Genomic DNA, 23,491 nt, shown 5'->3' on the forward strand with positions numbered 1-23,491 from the left:
ACTTTCTGGGCCAGGGACCAGCAAGCTGTTAGCAGCAGTGTGCAGTGTTCTCTGAGAAACATATTGGGAGAGGCATTTTTCCAGATACAATAGTCTCACACCATTAAGGGCTTTAAATATTAGTACTAAAACCTTGCACTAGATTCGGTACTCCAACCAATGCAGCTCACAGAGAACTGGTCAAATGTGAAACTTCCACAATGTCCTGGTGAGGACCTGTGCGACTTCATTTTGTACCAACTGGAACTTCTGGATCAGATCCAAAGGTGAGTGAGTTACAGTAATCTAATCCAGAGATGATCACTGTAGCTAGATTGGAGTAAGATGGGTAGGGTGCCAATCGTCTGACCTGGCATGGGTGTAAAAATGCCAGCCTGGCCACATTTCTGGTCTCCCACATTTAGATGTGCTTGTTGGGGTCAAACAAGATGGTCTGGCCTGGTTTTCCTTCTTTTTTTGTTTGTATAATCATGTCCTAAGAGCAGAATTTTTTTGACCAACAGAATGATATTTTACAACAGATGCCATTTTAATTTGATTGTGTGTGAGTTTGAACACTATTGGTTGTCATGCCTAATATCAGAGATTACTGTTATCTCACTGAAATGCTCTTTACAAGAGTTTTTAACCACACTGAGGGCTTTGGTTGTACAGGAGAAATTCAATAATCAGTACAGCTTCTTTTAGAAGCAGATGTTAATAAAAAACCATCAGATATATGCAGTTACGAACATGAGAACGTAAGAACTAGCCTGCTGGATCAGACCAGAGTCCATCTAGTCCAGCTCTCTGCTACTCGCAGTGGCCCACCAGGAGACTTTGGGAGCTCACATGCAGGATGGGAAAGCAATGGCCTTCTGCTGCTGCTGCTCCCGAGCATCTGGTCTGCTAAGGCATTTGCAATCTCAGATCAAGGAGGATCAAGATTGGTAGCCATAGAGCGACTTCTCCTCCATAAAGCCCCCTTTAAAGCTATCCAAGTCAGTGGCCATCATCATCTCCTGCGGCAGCATATTCCAAACACCAATCACACGTTGCATGAAAAAATGTATCCTTTTATTAGTCCTGATTCTTCCCCCCAGCATTTTCAATGTATGCCCCCTGGTTCTAGTATTGTGAGAAAGAGAAAAATTTCTCTCTGTCGACATGTTCTACCCCATGCATAATTTTGTAGACTTCAATCATATCCCCTCTCAGACATCTCCTCTCCAAACTAAAGAGTCCTAAACGCTGCAGCCTCTCTTCATAAGGAAGGTGCTCCAGTCTCTCAATCATCCTTGTTGCCCTTCTCTGCACTTTTTCTATCTCTTCGATATCCTTTTTGAGATGCGGCGACCAGAACTGGACACAGTACTCCAAGTGCGGTCACACCACTGCTTTATATAAGGGCACGACAATCTTTGAAGTTTTATTATCAATTCCTTTCCTAATCATCCCCAGCATAGAGTTTGCCTTTTTTCACAGCTTCCATGCATTGAGTTGACATTCCATGGAACTATCAACTAAGACGCCCAAATCCCTTTCCTGGTCTGTGACTGATAGCACTGACCCCTGTAGCATGTATGTGAAGTTTGGATTTTTTGCCCCTATGTGCATCAGTGATAGGCATCTACTTTGAATGCAGAAAGTGTTGCAGATCTTGACAAGGTCCAAGATTCAGTAACTGGCATCTCCAAGGCCAGATGTAAAAGACTTCATCCTGAGACCCTGCCAGTCAGAGTACTCAATACTGACCATGATAGACTAGCAGTCTGCCCAAGTATAAAGCAGCCTCATATGTGGTCATGCCATCCCCCTACCTATAAATCTATATGATCAGGAAAGAAGTTGCTTGCTGTGCCTCCATTGTTAAGTAACAAAATTAGGTTTCCTTAGAATCGTCACATTTGAGTTGTAGGGTTTTTACTGAGATGTGCCTTCTACAGAAACCAGTCAGGCCTGCACTATTACAACCTAGTTAAAAACATTATTTGTCCTACCAATTCTTTTGATGCTTTTTTATTTTATCTAATTCCCGCTTCTGTTGTCAGTGTGATTTTTGCAATGATTTTTAATTATTCTTTTCATTACTTTGTTGTAATCCCCTTGGAGCAATTTCTGTTAGACAGACAAACACCCTAAACATTTAAATCTAAATAAATGAGATCCCATACAATTCTGGTCCAGGAGGAACAGTCCTTTAAAACTTACCACCTTGGAATAATGCCATTTTCCAAACTTGTTGTTTGACTTCGGAGCCAGCGGCGCTGGTAGCTACTAGAAGAGGAGCTCGGAGATGGCAGTGGAGTCATCAAGAGACTGCTCAAAGACGCTGGCAAGAAAGTACAAATATCACAACATTTACTAAGGGTTTTTGTTACAGAGTAGTTTCCTCAGACTTCAAAAGACTGAATTTTATTCCTGTCAAAGATATCCAAAGTTTCAATTTTAGTGAAGTTAATATGAAAGCACCACAACTGATAATTACTCTTGCAAACTGGGATCACACTTGATAGTAATTCAAACTACTTAGTTCTCTAGCAGTAAAAAAGAATGAACACCACCCCTTTACCACAGTGATTACATTTCTAGCTTCCAACCACAAAACAATTAGAAGCTAAATACGTTCATGTGGTACAATAGATGCTTGCTTCTTTGTTTCAGAACTCTTCAATGCAACCTGGATTTTTTTTTCTTTTGCACTCCCTAAGAATAGGTTGGGGAGTTGGGAGTGATACACATTCCATGGTGAGTGACAAAAAAAAGTATAAATCTGCTGGATCACATTTTACTAAAATCTTGGCCAACTTGTGCTAGGGTATTCATCTCATTTTTGTATAGTCCTTTCTCCAAGAAGTGCTGGGAGGTATGCATGATTATCTCTTCCCTCCATCATTTCCTTCACAGCCACCCTGTGTGGCATCTTGGTTGGGAAGGGGGGACTACATTCCTGTATGACAGAAAGGAAGTATGACAAAAGGAAGGCATGCAGCAAAGGAATAGATACCTGAACGAGCAATGCCACTGTCTCTGTCTTCATTCTGATCTCTGCTAGGCATGTCAACAGGTGTACTATGTGCTGGATTTGAGAAAGGAGATAATCATTCAGATGTGACAGGTGTCCCCTTAATATCAGCATTCTAAATCAGAATCATATAAGCAGGAGAGATTCAGTACTGCTACTTTTTATAGCTCTGGAGTAATGGCCCAAGTTAATTATTTTAAAAGCAAACTAAAGTAAATGTAGTGAAAAGGTACACAGATGCCCCACCTGCTACTCAGAACAATGTCACAAAGTGTTAGATATCCCAAGAAGTTCTTAGCTAAGTTTGCAAACAGCAAGGGGGTGGTGGGAGAACACTGCTGTAGATGGTTCCTCCCTTTCCTGCTCTGTTTTTGCCCAGTTACCTATTGCTGGTTTCTCAGCTGTCTCTCTTCACCTTGTGGGGGAGAAAGAAAGAGTGCATGAGCACCCACTCAAGAATACACCCACGAACAAATATGGCCATCATGGCATTCTTGAACTATCAGACTAGTGTGGGAAGCACCTGGAGTGGCAACTGTTTCTTACCCCAGCTGCTTGCTCCCAACCATACAATCTGAGCACACTAATATTGTTAAGCGTAAACAGAATATTCAAGGCTTTTCCTCTCCACATTCTATTTTCCACAAAGTTGTTGTTCTGAGAGAGGAAACCCTATTTTTCCAGTACGGTCCCCCTTCCCATCAGACTCCAATGACCACAGCCTTTCAGCACATCTGTTGTTAGAGCTTTTTTCCATACTTAAGTACACAGCAAAAAGCAGAGACCACAGGATATGGATGTGCAAGTACTTTGTGTGTGTGTAGGTGTGCAAGTTCTTTTTTTTTTTTTTGGATAACACATTTTGGATAAGACATGTGACAACACATGTCAGAACTGTTTTTGTCTACATGTTGAGTATTAAAACTTATCAGCACATGAATTAGCTCATCAAACAGCCTAGTTCTAGATTTTGCATTCCAGAGAAAGGTATCTTTTCTTTTTGCAGTGCATGAGGAAGAAGAGAATCTGAAACATCTATTGCACAAGAACACAGTAGCAGGCTCAATGTAGGTCAAGGCTGTTTGACTTCATACTTCTGATCCTGGAAGTGTCCCCTTTATCAATCCACATTTTTTTTTGCTGAGAGCTCTTCCTTCAATCTCATTTATGCTTAGAACAAAAGACAAATAGCCCAAGTGACAACTCTCCCTTCTTTTTCAGCTGGTTGTCATTACCAGTTAGGCAGAAGAGCAACAATTTCACAACATAACATTCAGGCTATCAGAGGCTCTATTAAGCAAGGAAGATCACATGATTAAAAAACATGCAACATTTGTGACTCATGAGAGATTAACATGCATTTCTTTGATCACATGGTAGCATTCCCACCTTCAGAGATAATCAACTCGAAAATGAGCATATCCAGTACCATTTAAGACACTTGAGAATCAGAGGAGAGGGGAAGAGTTACTCAGAATAGGGGGAAAATCCCAGTACACCAGCATTATTACATGTGAAAAAAGAACATAAATGGTCACTGCACATCAGCAAAAAGATCCTCTCAAAATTGGAAAGGCTCTTTTATCTGTGAACAAACAGTACACTAAGCACTACAGTTAACAGGCCCACATGACTGAAACTGTGACAGAGAAAAAATGTAGGTGACATGATGCAATTAATGCAGCCTGAGAGATCTCATACATTGCAAAAAAGAAAAAAATCAACACACTACAATCACCATCATCATAACCCTTTTATCTGTGGAGAGCAATTACTGATCACACACCAAGAGATTTCATTGGAAGCTGCATCTGTGCATGTGGGCACTCAACATTCCACACCAACCTGTGAAAAAAGAAGCACTCCGAATGAGCCGGAGTGACCCCCCTTCAGACACACCATGCAGCAGTTTGTTGCTACACAGCTGTAACACACCTGAAGATGCAACATGGAAAATACACAAAGGCAGATTAAACAACATTTGTAAGGGGAATAAATAAAAACTAAAAGTATGTGATTCAAGAAAGATAGACTACAAAAGTTGCATATGTTTACCTAGATAATTTCCATTACGACAGGGGCCCAAACCATTTGGATTCGAGTTCAGCCTAGCTACATTAGGATCTTGGTTGATGTATTCAAAGCTGCCTTGCAAACTGAAAAAGGAAAAATCCAGAAAAGAGCATTAGGAGGCAGTACAAGTTTGCTAATACTGTACAGTTAGTCTGTTGTTGGTCAGGCAAGATTGGAAAGCATTTCACGCTTTTGGATGACAGAAGCAAACTTTAATTTTAGGATCTGAAATAGTTCTATGTGTATTAGAATTCATAGAATGCTTATGGGTATTGACAACAACATGCTTATGGGTATTGACAACATATGGGTATTGACAACAACATTTCCCCAGTATTCTATTCTAAAACCATGTTAATTTGCACCCTAGGTAGAACCTCTATATCCCCTCTGTGTACTGATGAATCCCATCAGAATGACTCATGTGCTCAAACAACAGAGGTGTGACGATCATGTGGCAGAAGAAAAGTAGCTGATGCTGATGAACGATTTTAGCTTTTTCTGCAAGTCATAACCATCTGAAGATCTCCTACATGAAGTTGATCTTTTTCTCACCTTCATGAATTTAGCTTATTGATGCTGCACTGTCAAAAATTGCCAAACTTTTTTTACAAGAAGGAGGAGCATATGAGTTTAAGCCTGAAATTTACTCCTGATGACCAAATACAGTAAGTAGAAACACCCCCCTCCAAAAAAACACTGAAACAAGAAAGTAAACGTGTCTTACCTATTTGTACTTCCACAAAAACTGCCCACTCTGGCAGAGAATACTTTACTCATCATAAGCTGAGGAGGAGAACTGTAAGGATAAACAATTATACTGGTGGTTCAGTAGTGCCAGCAGCAATTTTATACTTTCACACAACATGGAGCAGGAGAGACAAACTCACCGTATATAGTGGATTTTCAGTGTGGAGCCTTTGTAACTCATTGCCACTGAACCAAACATCATCTCTCCCAACATGTTAACATCAGAAGCTGGCCTAGTATACTACAAATACAGGAGGAAAAAATAGTGAAAAAAAAGTTATTTTCAAATAATGTGTCTGGTTCTGTCTGTAAATCAACTGAACTTGGAGTATGGATACGCAATAACTTAAGCCCTAGCTGGAACAGACATACAAACAAATGTACAATTATCTATATATGTAGCCTCACTAAACCATTACTATGTTCAGTATGGTCTACTCAAACATGTGAAATAGGCTTGTGAAGAGAAAATGGAGTACATTTGTTTACCCTCATTTCCATTTTCTAGTTATTTGCTGGTAATTCAATTTCTCAGATGGTTATATCCAGTATGAAGCTTTTGCTTCTACAAGAGCTCTTGTACAAGCAAAGGCACAAGGAAAAGACCATGGTAGCTCTTGCACTCTTTAAACTTACTCTATTCCCCACTTGTGTTTCCGCTTGTGCCAGATCCAGCACATCTTTATACATAGGGAAGAAAGCACCAGGCATAGGAAGCACTGTGTTTGGTTCATGTATGTTTCCGCTTGTGCATCACTGGATCCAAGCCTAGATAGCAACCAAAGAACTCAGGAAGATTCTGATTCAAATCTCCCTTCTGCCACTAGCTGGCCTCAGGCAATCCATCCTCTTTGAGCCTCACCCCTCGCGGCAGAACAGCTTGAGATGGGCTGGACTTCTGAAAGTTTGGTCAGTAAAATCTGGCCACTGCCACCTTGCCTCCAGTTTCAAATCTTCCCCTTCCCAGTTGTATGGAAATGAGCCAGTATGCAGGTATTCTTACTCTCCTGGCTGACTAGATCACATGGCAAAACATGTTTTTGCCTACCTCTACCTGAGCACCACACTTTAAATGTTGTGAGAATACCCTTCTCACAGAGTACTTTCAATTACTCAACATGTTTTATGCATCAACATGTAAATTCCAGATTTCCTTATTATCAATTACTTTTACTTTTTACTTAAAAAAAAACCTGTGTCTTGCATTTTTCATACTTGCTTTTGCTCTCAGGACAAAACCCAGAACATAATGAAATGCTTCGATTCTTATTATATGAGGCTTGTAGTCAGTTATGTCTGGGAGCCTAACCATCCACAGTGGCAGGCAGCGGCATATCTAGGAAAAATGGAGCCCGGGCCAATATCTAAGTTTTCCGCCCCCACCCCCAGATCCATTTTCCCTAGATACCCCTCTGGTGGGCCAGGGCAGGGTCTTTCCTCCTTGCAGAGTCTTTCCCCAGGCATCAGGCAGACTTTTGCGCTGGGCCAACATGGCAAGTGGGAGGGGAGAGCCTAGCCACAGGGATGATCCTACACTTGGCCGGCACCCATCTGGGCCCCCAGCAGGAGGGACTAGCGCAGCTTCTTGGACGGGCTCAGCTCCCGCAGGTGCCGCTTCAGCTCCACTCGCAAGGCCTGCTTAGCCGCCTGCAGGACTGCCGCCATGGTGCCTGAGCCGGAGCTCTCCATATGCCCTGGACGCGTGATCCCTCCCCAAGAGGCAGAGGTGGGGAGGAGGCAGGAGACCAGATGACCTTAGAGATGCTCCAAGCGGTCTCCTCCTCAGCATGCTCCATCGGAGAGGCCAGTGACAGACCCGGCTCCTCGGGGATGGAAGAAACTGGGGAGTGGAGAGGCGTCCCTGCTCAGGGTCTAGCAAAGGAAGGAAGCGGCCAGAGAGTGGCAGTCTGCACATGCTCTCTGGTGTGGGTACTGCTCGCCCAGCCGGAAGCACAGGCCACGCAGCAGGTGAGAAGTGTGGCTAAATGGTGTGCGCCTGGGGACAAATGACACCATATGTCCCCGTGGCTTGTAAGCCCCTAGTGGAGGGATGAGAACATACTGAGCACTGAATATTCAGGCAGCATCTTAAGTGACAGTTCAGCAATTCCACTTTCTAGAGTAGTGTCACCGACAGAAAAGACTGATGCAAATTTATTATGCATTTGGTGGTTTTTGATTTCATGCCATCCAAATGAACAAACAGATGCTAGTTGATATATACAAATTACCTGGTACTTTGGAAGGTCACACTTTGCATGCTGCCTGCTGTCCAGAACAGGGCTGCAGGGAGTAACAGAACTGGTCCCATTGTTAGTTTGATCACACTTGCCAAATGTCTTTCCAGAGGCATCCTACAGGATGAAACAAACGAATGATTATGCAAATCTACCCCCTAATATGCCTCCCAACAAATCTTGACTTATGTGCTGAATACAAATTGCTTCCTTTAAATCATTGTGTGTGTGTGTGTGTGTGTGTGTGTGTGTGTGTGTGTGTGTGTGGTGTTTGCCTACCTCTTTAATCCACACGCCCCAACTTCTCTGCATCAACTAGCAGAGCTATGTAGGAGACAAAAAAGAGCAAGTCTTTTCAGTTTCATGAAGCAAATTGATGAATTAGGCCTTGGAAGGAGTGACATGACCCACCCCCTTTTCAACTAGCATAGGTGGTCAGCATTAAAGTTAAATAAGACCTGGCATATGAAAAATGCAAGTTCAAAAGTTTCTTCTTTTGAAATCATGTAACATTAGTAAAAATACCCTTCTGAGCCAAACGTGTCTCTCTAAGCAAGTCTGCTGCAGTGGGTCTTTTATTGAAGGTATGCCTCAAAACCAAACTCAGGTCTAAAAATCAATCTGCTAAATGAGCCAAATTTGCTACAGAAACTACATTAGGGGCTTGAATGTTGCCAAACCAAAGCGCAAGTAGCCAAAAAGCACTAGGACTGCAGGATGAGAAATATACTCACTGACAGAAAAAAAGACAATTTATTTGCAGGCATATGTAAGACCTTGCTAATGACAGAATGGGATGGAGAAGAAAGGAGGAAAAAAAAAACACCACAGGGATCTGTGGCTGTAAGGCAATACGGGTCACAAAAACCTGGTTTATCTTGTATTTCTGCCAAGGAGCTCAGGGCAGCATACAGAGCTCTCACCTTGTCCATTTTATGCTCATCACAACCTTGTGAGGGAAGTTTGATAGCAGAATGGGGATTTGAACCTGGCCTCCTGAGCAATAACCCAAACACTAGGCTCAATATCACTATTATAATGAACACACTTTGATGACTGAGAGAAGACTAGTGCTGGGTACTCAAAGAATGAACAAAGGCTTAAAAGGAAAGAAGAATGAAAACCCAAAGCTCATTTATTCTCTTAGAATTAAAGACCTTGCTTTTAGCAACACAATGCGGAATCATATTTGGATTCTCTCTCTAGCCATGTGAAATTAACTCATCTTTTCATATATTCACTATCTTTTAACATTCCTTTTGTAGTCAAGTCAAGTAGTATTTATTGTTTGAGCCATTGGCTATAACATCCAAAAATACATACAGCTAACACATTCAGATTAAAATTGGGATTTTGTAGGGATTTTGCTTGGTGCTACGTTAAAGTTGCCAACCTCCAGGTGGGATCTGGAGGCTTCCCACTATTAACAATTTATCGCCAGACAACAGAGAAAAATGCCTGCTTTGGAGGGTAGACTCCATCACATTGTACCCTGGTGAGGTCCCTCTCCTCTCCAAGTTCCATCCTACTTTGGCTCCCCTCCCCCAACCCAAATCCTTCAGGTATTTCCCAACCCAAAACTGGCAACTCTGCTACATTAGTGTAAGGACTGCTTATTTAATCCCCAATGTGAGTGTCATTGGGAAGAGAACAAAAAAAGTTATTAGTCATGTGCCTGATACATGCTACTAACAAGAAGAGAAGTGTGTCTTGTGAATTGCTTATACCGGACCACAAATAGGAAAAGGTAGAACTCAATGCATTAGCTGGACCAAATGATTAATCACACTTGCACATACAAGCACTTAGTCAAGGGGGTGAGATAAACAAGGCTGGTGGGCAGTTGGCTCCACTCGTACATTTTCTTGCTCCTGTTAAATAATATGAAATTGAGTCTACAGGAAAGTGCTCAGTGATGTGGAATGCACGACAGAAACCAAAGCTGTCTGGTATGAAATCACACATAACAATACAACTACTGAAGCTAAGCCTTGTGTTGAAATAGTGGTCAAAATTACTTTCTGTTCCACGGTCCAATCATCTGGGAAATAATATATTTGGATCCTAATTTATCTTGCATTTTCCCTGTAAAGACTAGAAGCAGCTGAAAAAAAGGTTGGGAGAGGCAGAGAAAGAGGGCATCTATTCAAGTGCACCTCAGAGGCGAGTCATTTTTTCCAACCTTTTTTGGCCCCATGGTCCATGGGCTACCCTTTGAGCCCCTCACTCTTCCATATCTCCATGGTACCCCTACCTACATACTCTCCCACTCTTTCCCTCCCAGGGTGAAGGGAAGCACGGGGGGTGGGGGTGGGTGGGAAGTGGCTGCTGACCTTGCGGCAGGCCCTGCCCCCTGGCCCAGCTTCATATCCCCTTGCACTGGTGCCTTGCAGTGGGAGACCCTACTCCCACAAAAGTGAGCAGGGGCGGTAGTGCATGCCATTACAGTAATTCTGGGACATGCTCATGGCACCCCAGGGTACCACAGAACCCTGGTTGAGAATCGCTGGCCTAAGGGATGGCAGATTACCAACTGATATATTTTTTTCTTAACAGGCAAGAATGTTCTGTTCTACCAACTTAAACAACAAATATTGCAGGAGTGGTGATACTACAGATTTAGAGGAGTTTAATTTACTAATGTGAACATTTCATACCTGAAAAGTTGTCGCATCGATCTTGCGGACTGCTGTGGAGTCAAATAAGATCTGTCTGCCCCTCCTCTCACAATCTTGATATACTATCAAGCGGATTTCATTCAGGTCAAACCCTGAACATGTCCAGCTGTGAAATTGAGAATACAATAATGGACTTGTGCAACTTTGTCTCTGTGTGGATAGCAGTAAATTAATCAATGAGGCTTACACGAACTGCTTAATTCAACAAAACCAGAATAGGTTATATATAGGAGTGACTTTCTGAGGCACACTCCAAGCACCACTTTGGAGCAAACTTTTCTCTCTCCCAGGCTATTCTCCTGAACATGGGCTGGTCTTGGCACTGGTTCTAAAAGCAAATTTACCCAATACAAATATGAATAATCAGTAAAAGTTATTTAATTGAGTACGAAAAGCCATGGTCTGAACAGAAATCTCAGGTCATTTGAACTTTCTTTTTAAAAAATACATATTTATTTTCAGTAAAATGCTAAAAAGTTGGCAATCGAGCTAAAGTAGCAAAAAGTTTGTCGATCCTTTTCAGCTTTAGTTCTATATAAATCCAAATTGTGCATTCCCCGAGTAATATCCACTTGCTAAGATAAGAGAAGATTGCATACACATAAAGTACTTGTACTGTTCCCTGTAATGTGAAAACACTCCTGCATGCACTGTATGAAGCCCTGGGTCCCAATGTCATGTCTGTGTAGTTATAAAACCCTGAGAAGAGTGGCTCTCATGTTACTGGAAACACTATAGATAAGCAATCACAATTCCTGTAAGTTGGACCAAGACGATTAATCATCTTATGCTGAAAAAACAACACATAAATAAAAACACTGTCCAGTCCTTCAAAGGTAATTTTACCAGTGAACCACCTTGACAGCCAAGAAGGGCAATGAATACATTAAACATTTTTGGAACTAAGTTCAGCTCTTTATTTTTGAGTAGAAGTTCAGAGGTTGTCTTAAAGTTTCCCCTGGAGTCAGTGCTTTAATCTGTTTGCCAAATAACCAACCTGAACAAGAAAAGAATTCTTCCCCAGTCCATCAGGCAATCACTCTGCAAACAACGTGAAACATGCACTTATTGACCATTACCCTCAAGTCACATGACAGTACCCCTCTGGACCTACTGAGGTATATATTGACTTTAGAACACGTGCCCCCACTGTGACTCTTTCACAGGGCTGTCACATGCCACAGTAACCCAAAGCAATTCATTTCCAACTGCCCAACAATGATATCTAAAGCAATTACACCCAAGACACATTTATAGATATGCAATTAAATATTTGCAGTTTACCCTATGGGGTGAACAAGCTTTTGGCTGCTATTCTATGACAAAAAATACTTTACAGAAGTAGGAGGTTTCTTCTGTGGCCATTTTTCCATGCACCCAATTCTTTTCAATAAAACTGTCTCATTGCTTTGATGAAGAAAAAATATAGTTATTTCCTCAATATCTTTTTATATCTAGGGAGAATACAGGTTATATAGCAACATATGCAATCTTTTAACACATGCACTCCTGAGAAGCTGAGAAATCATACAGTAGCTAAACTCTTTTATTTATCCAATCGAACATATCATGACAGAAAAAGAAAGCTAAGTATCCATTCCTTTGAAATTGGGATAGAGGGCCAATAAACATTTTACTCTTTTCCCCACAAAAAAAATACAATTCTAAATGTTACTGGACTGCAACAGATTTGCTCAGGAACCAATCTCATAGATTTTATAGCAAAGTTACAACACAGCATTTTACAATATCAAACATGCACATGATGAAAAGAAGTGGCCCTAGAAACGAAATCTTCTGTAACCATTTGCATGCTATTATTCCTGTGCTTATGAACTTTATTTTTCATTATTGCATAAATCCTACAATTCTAGTTTGCCTTTTCTGAACAACATATCCAGCATTTAAGAGTTACTAGTCTGATCATCAATCTTAAAATGCTCATCCCAGAAAGAACACTTCTTTCAAGGTACTGCACAATCTTTTTCTTCCTTTTGTCTCCAAGCCAGACTGATAACATCCTGCTTTCTTGGACTAGTTTGGCATGAGATGGGAAGGAAAGGAGAATGGTATATGGAATATTGGTATAATAATTGTGCTTCACAGAGACAAACTTGCAGTTCCATATGACTTCAAAGAAATGTTATCTTAACACATACCACATCTGCCACCAAACCACAGTCTGTTCTTCTGCACAGCTAAATCAATTGCCATCAACTTCAACCACATTATCATTCCCCACTGTTAAACAATGCCCCATTTCCATTTACCTAAATGAAAAATCTCAATGGTAGATGTTTCCAGGTCAGGTAGATTCATCAATTTGATTTGTTAAAACAGATCTCAACTAAGGAAATATAAACTGTTTCATTAAAAAAAAAACTCACTTCATTTCTTACGTCCCCTTCTGAATTCACAAAAGGACTGCTGAGTGATCAATTGAGGCCAGTGTCTAACCATAACCTTATATCAAATACAGTACAGTATTTATTATTAGCAGCAATAGTTTTGAGAAAAGGCATTATTTTCCCACGTTAATGCTACCGGTTTCTCTTATACATCACAGCATTCATTTGTATCTAACATACAAATAACATGTCTCTTTAAAGAAAAAAATCTTTTAAAATACATTTACCTGATAATCTTAAGGTTCCCTCACACATGTTACCATGGGGGCGGGGGGAGAAGAGAGTTGTCTTAACTTTACAAAGTACAGGTGTATGCAGTAGAAACTTTGAGTATAAGCCCTATTGTGTTTTTCGGAGGGGGGGGGGCTGTCTCAGTTTCAGAATTATTGTACTTTTGGATAAACACAGTCAATCTAACTTCCACTGCACGGAAAAAATTATTTTCATTTTTTAAAAAGGACAACTTGTCACAATTTATACGTTAAATTTTTCTATACATGCTTAAAATACATATCATTTTAAACTGGTTTCCCAAGTAGCCACTTTCAAAATTAGAATGATCAAACATCCAACTCTACAAACAAAAATTGCTGAATACATTTTACATTAGGAAGGAAACAAAGGTATCCTGCGCAGTAGGAACAAGGCAACACCAACTATACCCCTTATAATACTATTACTACTGGTGATTTGACAACTTCAAGATCAAAGGGTGGGGGACACCATCAGATGGAACCTTGTGCCTGCTTCTGAAACCATACTTCATCCTCTTCTTAGCCTGCCCCCATCATTAATTTAGGAACACTCAAGAAACAATAGATTCAGAAATTGAGGGGAATTATGCTGCAATACCACCTGTTGGAAAAGAACTTTAGAGAGTACAAAATGGCTGACCCTTTTCATATTTCTAGCAGAATTCAAAGTAGAACACCAGCTCTCTCAATGCACCCAAAGTATATTTTGAATGAAGTTTTTTGGAAATGAAACTTTCATACCTGTTGGATAATTCTTCAGTAGCTCTGTTTAAATGTTTGGTGCTGTTTTCTGCCCAGCGTGGTTTCTTAGCTTTTTTCAGCCTTGCCTTTGAAAAACTATTGACCAGTTTACTAGAGGAACTATGAATTTTCCTTGTGCTCTCTGTTTGGTTTCCTGGGTTGTTTGAAGTCTTTGGCGTACCACCACACATGTTGAATTCTGGTGTCCTCTCATACAGATGCATCCATAGTTTCTTCAAAACATCCAGCATGCTTTTATGACACAACTAAGGTTTTCTCCATTATGGCTCAGTATTTTCTAGCAATAAGGTTCCTTCTGACAATGAGAAATACTAATCAAGAACTTGTTAACATTTAGCTAGTTTCCTTCACAAAAAAAGGCTTTGCTCCATGGTAAAAGTAAAGATTTCAAAAGCTATCTTTATATTAAATTCTACAGAATTTATTACAAATCACAAAATGCTCCATAGAATGTATGTTAGAAAAATCACAGGCATAAAAACGTCACAGCCAACTCTAAACGTTAAGCTGCTCGACGCAGGAGCTATTAGAGCTATGACTCTCTTGCTTCCTGGTATGCTTCTGAAGCTAGCAATTATTTGATCACAAGACCTAACCAGATGGCCTTGGATAAAGGGAGGTTGCTTTCCCATTGACTCCTTGGTTTCAAAATTGTTTTAAACCTGGCTGCAACACCCTCTTAATGGTATCATGTGAGCAAGTGTCATCTGACAGCTCTTAGCAACCCTCTGTCTCAGCACCATCATTTCCAAGGCAAACAGGAACCTGTCACCAATGCCATAGGTTATCAGCAGGGAATGATTAACGCCCAGTAGAAGGGAACTCCTTTAGAATTTTGTGTTCTTTGATGTTTTTACTATTATAAGCAACCTAACAAACAAGCTGTGATAGCTGATAACTGGGCACATGAAGAAGCAAGAAGCTGTTTCAAAAACTCAACAGAACTATGTATTCGGGGGGGGGGGGGGGTTGAAGACTTGAAAGACCAGACAGTCGTGATTTTAAATCGCACAAGCCGTTAAAGCTAAGTGGAAATACTTGCTGTCCTTCTGACTCTATTGTATAATAATACCCTGATTGAAAATTTAAGAAAAGCAACACAAAAAGATGTTCTTCTGCGGTATGGCTGGGGCACGGCAAAACAATTGAATTGCTCCCCAGGAAACTTAATCAGCTCCTCAGTTCCCACCCCAATTTCAACAGAAGTAGATTAGGCAGAAAGTTGGTGACTGGTTCAAGATCACCCAATGAGCTGTATGACGGAGAAGAAGCTTGAATTGTGTCCGCCCCTCCCCCCGCCAAATATACAAATCCAACACTTTATACATTATTTGACATTGGTTGCTTCTGCATGGAGTTCTCAGTTGGCATTCCCCCCCAAATTGCAGTGGTTTTTATTTTGGCTTCTGCGCAACAATGTGTATCAACCTTCCAGGTTTTCCTGGGCTCCGCTGTGGTTTTCCCCAAACCTGCTTTGGGGGATCCTTCCTGAAACATTGTACCAAAAGTAGTTTGGGGAGAGGCAGGGACAGGAAGGTGGATTGCCCTAGTTCCCCATTCAAATGCTATTTCCCCTTGGGCCCACCTACCCTTCCTCATAGCTAGCATGCTTTATCATTTTATTTTTAATTTATTGGAATCAGATATATCAGCACAGTGGTTAACAAACTATAGCAACAGACCAATACTGATTAAAAACAATCTGGCAAAAAACTTGCCATAGGTGATGTAGGGAAATGGCAAAAACGACAAAAAGCATAAGGAAAAGCCCTGTGGAGAGGGGCTAGGTTGCTGCTGTGAAGAGGAAAAGAAGTTGCTTCCGTGCAGAAACCACCACCGGCTAAACCAGATCCTGCTTAACAACTGTGACCACCCCCTCACTGTTTTCTATACCTGAGGCCTCACAACACGTCAATGATAGGATGATTCCTCCAACCTTAGGCTGTAAATCCAATCATGTTTACCAATGGGTAAGTTTCAGTTATCTCTCTCTCTCTCTCTCTCTCTCACACACACACACACACACACACACACACATACATGGAACATATATCTATGGAACGTAGAATCAAAGGTACTACAGGCACTCAGCAAAAGTTTCCTGTGTTCCCTTCATATCACTCAGATCGAGTCATCACATGAAAACAAATCATGTGACTAACCCAAATCCATGTACCCCTGGGATGTCCCCCACCCTGGAATGCCGCACACCTAGTTCACTCCCACTTCTCAGTAATGCTGCACACATATGCTAAAACATCTAAATGAAAGGGCACAAAAGAACAACAAAATATAAACAAAGCCCTATCTCACAGGCATCTGAATCAACAAGTGAAAGAAGAGCCAAACTGTGAGGTAACTCCAGTGTTGGCATATTTGCCCAAGCTGACACAGAAGCCTTGAAACAGTCTAAAATTACCATGACAAAGATTCAGATTCACAGATGTTCCAAAATACTTTGGGGAAACCATGTATTCAAGATATAGAGAAGTTAATCAATCCATTATGCTCACCAAGGCATTCAAGTGAGACTGGAAATATCTAACGCCAGATAATTCTCTACTTTGTGAAATTTTCTTCGCTACACCCTGGAAAACACAAATGTGGTTCCCAGAAGTGTGACTTACAGTGCCATCCTACGAGAGCTATACTCTTCCAAGTCCATTGATTTAAGTGGACTTAGAAAGGCACAAAAGTCTATTCAGGATTACACTGTAACAGACTTGCAATGAGCAGCAACTCTACCAAGATAACAGAAATTTTAAGGAATGATATCAAAGTGCAAAAAAACTTATCAACACAAAAAGATGGAGCTATGGCAACGTAAGAACTGTCCATTCCAATACAATGTTCTGTTTCTTAGAGGGACCAGCCAGACGCTTCTGAGAAAATTACAAGCAGAACATGAAGGCTGCAGACCCCACCCATTCCTTTATGCAGCACCAGATATTGACAAGCTGGATGGGCCTGATTCTGAAAGTTCAACTTACCTGTTACAACCAATCATAACAGATATATACTTGACAAATTGATCAAGGATAAGCCCAACCCTTCTCTGCATACTGCATAAATGTAAACGTCTGTTAAATTTAAACTTTTTAAAATATATGAATGAAAAATCCCAAGTTTCTTCCTAAAATACCTATGTAAAAAAAAGCTTCGCACAATCTTGAAATCCAAAGAACAGAACAAAAGCCAACAAAACCAAAAAGAGCTCACACAGCCAAATACTAATGTCATGCATGTACCAGACAGCATAGCTACTATACACTAGCCCACTTCAATATCATGCACATTTCCACAATAAAAAGATCTGTTCTTTTAATATTATCTCTCTAAACTGGGATGCTTTTTAAAAGTTCTTCACTTTGACGCAAAGCTCATACTGGGTGGGGGGGGAAAGCAATCAGATCAGAACTTGTTTGCATATCCACCTGTGAATTATGATGCAGTAATGAGTGCATGTGAATGACACCATCTAACATTTGGCTATTTTCCTTAGGGATTGCATTTATAGTAAAAAATTACAGGCAACAACCAAGGAATGTACTACTAAGACAGAATGTAAAGGGCCAAATAAAAAGTTCCAGAGTGAAAACTTGCATGGCACAGAACACACACCTGTTTCACTTTCTTAAAAATAATCAGAAGTTAATATTACAGTTTGTGGTAACAAAACTGTGAGAATTCACAATATAAAAATTGTATTAATTTGGAAATAATTGTCATTTTCTACAAAAAAAATATTTTGAATACAAATGTATATTGCTGGTTGCTTACAAAACACTTGCTTACAAGTTTACAATGCTCCGATTACTGCAACTCCAGTAGTTATAGTAACTACTTGCTAGTCCTGTGTTCACCTTTACTTTAAAAAACCCAAAAAACACCTTGCCTTTCCAGAATTATCCAAATTCTGTCAAAATAGGAAATAAACAGATTTGTATCTAAACTTAGTGTTTATGGATCATAGTACATTATAAACCTTCTGAGAATTCTAGTCATTTTAAAAGAAACAGAACTAGGAAAATACTGAGGAAGATTCATTGGCAGAAAGTTTTTAAACTAGTTTAATTATTAAAGTAACTGACCCTGTTGAAATACCAGTGCTTTGACTACCCTCCCAATAAGGGATCACAGAATCCAGTTTTGTAAAACAGAACTCAAGAGAACTATAAACACTTATTCAGTAATAATTAGGTATGACCAACATGCAGATAATGGTTGTGATCTTTCACACAGTTAACTGAAGCCCCAGTAATCTCCATGGAACTTACTCATGGAATCATTCTGGAGAGCAGCAGCTATGAACTATCGGGCTTATTTCCAGAATACAGATTTCCTATGCTTTTAAATAGTTGTACAACAAACAGCAGCTGAAAATGATAACCTATCCAGACAGGGAGATGCAGTGAGGAAAATGCTTCACATACTGAATTTCTGCAATTCAAACATTTATTTTGGCAACTTTACAACAACAAAACAGCTAACATAAAACCTGAACAAAATTTTAAGTTGACCTTTTTTTAAAAAAGTGCCTCCAAATCCAATCAAAGGATTGATTCATTGGGAGTCCATAAGGAAACTTCATAACCTTTCTGTGTCTCTCCTCTTGACTCAATAACATCTAGCTTTTAATTTTCAACAGCTGTATCATATTTGTCTACAACACTGACAGAAAGTTGTCTCCATAGGTACCATGGTACCCACCTGCTTCTTCCTCAAAGCAAAGAGCCAGTCCTAGCTTTTCTGCAGTTCATTAGCGGAAGGGTGCTTAAGAAGCAGCAAGAAGGGAACCTTGTGTCTGTGGGAAGGACCCATCTGGAAATAGCTTTTTCCAACATGGTATGCTTACCATCTGCTAACATTCTGTGAAACCTTTCATGATTTTGTCCCAGCAGTAGGTATCCTATTTACCTGCCTAAGTTGGTGAACAAAATGTCTCCAGCCTCAATTTCCTGCTCCTAAAGTATTGAGGAGGGGAGGTAAAATGGCCCCCACATAGTGACATGCTAAGAATTTCTTCTTTTCTCTATGGTAAAACCCATAAACACTAAGGGAGGCAGCTTAAAGCGTCACTCAAAAACAATGACTCATCCTCTGTAAACACCACTTTTCCTAGGCAACACCCCCAAACCTTCTAGCATCTGCTGAGGCAGAATTGGGAACCTTACCCAGGAGTATTTTATGATCGGTTTCTCCCCCCCCCCCCCCCCCGCTCTCTGCCCAGCTTCAGCAGTTGTTTTGGTGTTGCGCTCACAGCCCAGGATTGCAAACCTCCAAGTGGTCTCTGCAGTCCTTACAGAATTACAACTGATTTCCAGACTACAAAGAACCGTTCCCCTTGAGAAAATGACAGTTTTGAAAAGTATACTCTATGGTATTACATATCTGCTGAGTTTCTTTCTTCCACAAACTCTGTCTTCCCAAAGTCCCAACCCCAAATCTCCAGGAAATTCTCAAGCCACAGTTGGCAACTTTATCATTACCTGTTCTCAAAATTTCCAAAATTCCCAGAAACTGCCAACTGGTTCAGCAATGCTAAAGATTCCTTGCTCTAAGATGAGTTATTAGAATGTACATCATTTTCTGAGATAGAGGACTGGGTTCCGTTCACATCAACAGAGCTTTAAATACATCTTACCACTTCTCAGATGCAGCCTCAGTTCATGTGGGATCATGAATATGCTGCCACAGGAGGTGGTGATGGCCACTAACCTGGATAGCTTTAAAAGGGGCTTGGACAGATTTATGGAGGAGAAGTCGATTTATGGCTACCAATCTTGATCCTCCTTGATCTGAGATTGCAAATGCCTTAACAGACCAGGCGATCGGGAGCAACAGCCGCAGAAGGCCATTGCGTTCACATCCTACATGTGAGCTCCCAAAGGCACCTGGTGGGCCACTGCGAGTAGCAGAGAGCTGGACTAGATGGACTTTGGTCTGATCCAGCTGGCTTGTTCTTATGTTCTTATGTCATTCCACTGACTTCCAAGATTGAAGCATCAAAGATACCATGAGGGTATATTTGACTGGAAGCTCTTTATATGCCAGTGAAATTTGGCACTCTCTTCCACTATCTTCTTTCCATCCCAACAACCATTTGCCCCCAAAATTACTATGACACAGCAAATGTTATTAGAATGTTGTCTAACCCTGGGCTGAAGTCTCTCTTCAAGTCACTGGGTAACACTGGGCCACTCATTCTTTCTCAGCCCTAACCTATCTCACAGAGTGGTTACAAGGAAAACATGGAGGAAGAAACAACCACTTACACTACCCTGAGCTCCTTGGTAGGATACAAATGTGAGATAGGTAAACACAGGCATTTAAAAATGAAGTCCAAAAGTGGAGAGGTGGATTAATGTAACATCTAGTGTCTCGAAGTGCAGACTGCCCTGGCTTCATTTTTGTCGTTAATTACTAGCTGATGTCAATACTTAAAGATCATAATACAGTTTGAGCACGTCAATTCAATCTTTTGGGCCACACCTTGGGTTTGGCGTCCTGATACACGGGCTTGTCTGCTCTTTCCGGTTTGCTCTTCCTAGTTTGTGCAGTACTCTTTCTCACAGGAATGGCTAACGTTCCTGTTGTTCATGAAAACTTATTGGGAATCTTTTCTTCACGTCACTTGAATAACAATTGCTCCTACTATCTATTCTTTTAGCTGTAGTTTTCATAGACATGCACATGGTTCAGGAAGCACTGGCTTGATGAAAAGGGCTGACCCAGAACAGTTTCAGTGACACAACGCAAAGGCTTTTTCTGTTAAGAAGTCAAGAGCAAAACCCAGTACAATAGCACAGGAAGCAGTGCTGGTATTCAGACAATGCCCCTCATGAGGAACTCCAAGCGCATGTAGCAGGTCATCTAGAATCAGACTTTTAGGCTGCTATCACCTAATAACAGGGGAGCAGAATTGGAAAAGGGCATTACCCTGGCCTGTACAAACATATCACAGGTAAAAAAGAAATACAAAACATGAAGAGACATTACGCAGTGGCAAGTAGTAGCTTCAGAAATTCAGCTGTGAGGTCAGAACCCAGTTTTGAATTCTTTTCAAAGATCAGCTGCCTTCTGCAAAGCATTTGCCACTTTACAGACCCTTTTACATTCTTACAGAGACCCACTTCTCACGCTTCCAGAAGCAGGATCTTAAAGGAGTTGCTTACAGTAAGAGTTTATATGCATCATTTATAATAAAATAGCAATACATGAAATGCATGAGTCTTGTCAGAACATTATCTTAACACTGCTAGCATCTTTCTGCCAAACACTCTTTAATACCACTCAGTTTGACACAGGAGCCATGGAGCTGCATGCACTATTGCTAGGCTCATTTCACAAAACACAGCAACTGCAGTAAATGTCTACACAGCAGACCTGTGATAACTGCTGCTGCCCAGAAATAGACAGAAAATAGAACCAGAATCATGTAATTGCCATCTCCTTATTCCCAATGGCAGACTTCTAGAACTTAAACAACACTGGCTAGTCAGATACTGAATGCTGCCAGAAGACTGAGCAAGAATTGGACAGACCCACTGCCTCTATCCATCTGCAAACACAGATCACCTACAAGAAAAAAGAAATCTGCCTCTGACCCATAACTGGGGCCAAAGGCCAACTGAAAGGACCAAAGTCAGATTAGGCATCCAGAAACCCCCAATATTGTTTTGCCATCATGTATTCAATCACTTTCCCTGAAAAAAAGTCATCTGGAAACCAGTGTACTGTTGGCTACAATAATTATTAGGGCTTCCTCAGCAAAGAATAAGCTACAGCCTCTTTTAGAGGTTTGCAAAATACCGTTCAGATAAAAGATCATTAATAAAAATTCTTAATAGTGCCACCTTTTTCTTAAGTGGTTTCAATAGCTAGAAAGGTCAATATTTCAAATTATTGTTTTAGTCTTTACTACTCCCAGGAATCTGTCAATACGGCTAAAGAATATCAATTACATCTATCCATAATCAAGGAACTGAGAGTGTTTACAACATCTCCACAGCATGCTACCAAACTAGTAACCACATCAGAATAAATCTACCAGAAAGAACTATGCAACAATATCACTGGTGGTTTTCCACCATTATGGGACTCACAACTGAAGCCGCTGATTGACAATTTACCGTACAGAACTGTGATGGATGCAATGGTGGCAGAGAAAGTTAATTTCTTCAACACTGTCACTGCCATCTCATATTCTTCCAACGCACTCTATAGCATGTTTTGTCAGAACTGGGTTGAGTTGTCTAGCAATACCTCCCAGCTCTTTAGTTCTCTCAACTCTGGAGCAATCCAAGGGACCAAGTTCTTACTCAAGAAAGGAAGATGGCATTGGGAAGCAATCTCATCTACTGTCCCAAGGAGCCTAGCATTTCAGATCCCCACAAAGGCTTCTGCAGAGTACTGTGAAGATTCTCAAAATCTACTAGGTCAGGGTCCCAGCCTACAGCTCCTCCAGATGTTCACTTGGACTAAGCAAATTCCCTATCAGCCCCTACCACCCATGGTGGCAGGGTGAAGATCCATGGGCTGTCAGTCCATGAAACCCTGAGAGTCCCTCAGAAAAAAAAACCTATGTACTAGGTAGCCTCTAAAATTCCAACAGGATCCCTCATTCTTTAAAGCGAAACATCCTATCCTAATGTATATAATCCTGCCATGGGAATGCAGAATTATTTGTTCCTTCAAAATAAAGTGTTCTGACTATGGCACAAGTTAACTCCCTTACTAGAATAGTAATGTTTTACATAAAGTAGGTATTTAAACATGCACCTTTCAAATATTAAGCCAAACATCATTGAACAGACACTGTGCTGACATTATGCTGTCAGGAGGAACATAAATTCATAAGCATAGCCTATCAAGGAAGAGCAACCATAGATAGAAATGACCAATTATGGGGGGTCTCCAACACTATGCAAGAGACCAGCCCAGACATCTAATTGTGTGCAAGGCACATGGTATACCAGCAAAATATCCAGTGCCTACCTGGGCCCAATACTAGGCTCACATAATCATAACTGGCAACAATTTACACCATACCTCTGAGGAAAGAGAATTATAGCAACCCTCTTTCCACTTAGTTTGATGCTGATGAAAGACTGCATATCTAATTAAGGTCACGAGACAGAAAGGCATTATCTGAATTCTCCATCCAAAGTACAGTCACGTACACCAAACCAATCCTGCTTTCCACTACATTATATAGTGAGGTAATCTATTGTTTATAGACCTAGCAAAAGTACCAAACCTATGTGGAGCGCAGTGTAGCAACAGAATTAGAAAAAGAAAATCACCGCACTCCAGGCTGCTAACA

The 23,491-nt window shown here is 40.8% G+C and overlaps 1 protein-coding gene across 4 annotated transcripts in view; it reads right to left on the minus strand.

Annotated features, from left to right (window-relative positions):
• FNIP2 (folliculin interacting protein 2) overlaps positions 1–23,491 on the minus strand; it is a 61,593-nt gene that overhangs the window by 20,332 nt on the left and 17,770 nt on the right. Inside the window, exons 2-10 of one of the 4 annotated variants that reach the window (XM_048509453.1) lie at positions 14,146–14,461; positions 10,722–10,848; positions 8,059–8,181; positions 5,968–6,068; positions 5,805–5,876; positions 5,060–5,160; positions 4,850–4,939; positions 2,987–3,058; positions 2,194–2,311 (exon numbers count right to left, since the gene is read on the minus strand). In XM_048509453.1, the coding sequence (XP_048365410.1) occupies positions 2,194–2,311; positions 2,987–3,058; positions 4,850–4,939; positions 5,060–5,160; positions 5,805–5,876; positions 5,968–6,068; positions 8,059–8,181; positions 10,722–10,848; positions 14,146–14,396 (1,055 nt within the window). In that variant the 5' untranslated portion in view covers positions 14,397–14,461. Of the gene's footprint in view, positions 1–2,190; positions 2,312–2,986; positions 3,059–4,849; positions 4,940–5,059; positions 5,161–5,804; positions 5,877–5,967; positions 6,069–8,058; positions 8,182–10,721; positions 10,849–14,145; positions 14,462–23,491 lie in introns of all 4 variants that reach the window. The other 3 variants (XM_048509452.1, XM_048509454.1, XM_048509455.1) reach the window with 3 other exon arrangements.

The sequence above is a fragment of the Sphaerodactylus townsendi genome, linkage group LG10 (genome assembly GCF_021028975.2).
Source record: "Sphaerodactylus townsendi isolate TG3544 linkage group LG10, MPM_Stown_v2.3, whole genome shotgun sequence".
Taxonomy (NCBI): Eukaryota; Metazoa; Chordata; class Lepidosauria; order Squamata; family Sphaerodactylidae; genus Sphaerodactylus; species Sphaerodactylus townsendi.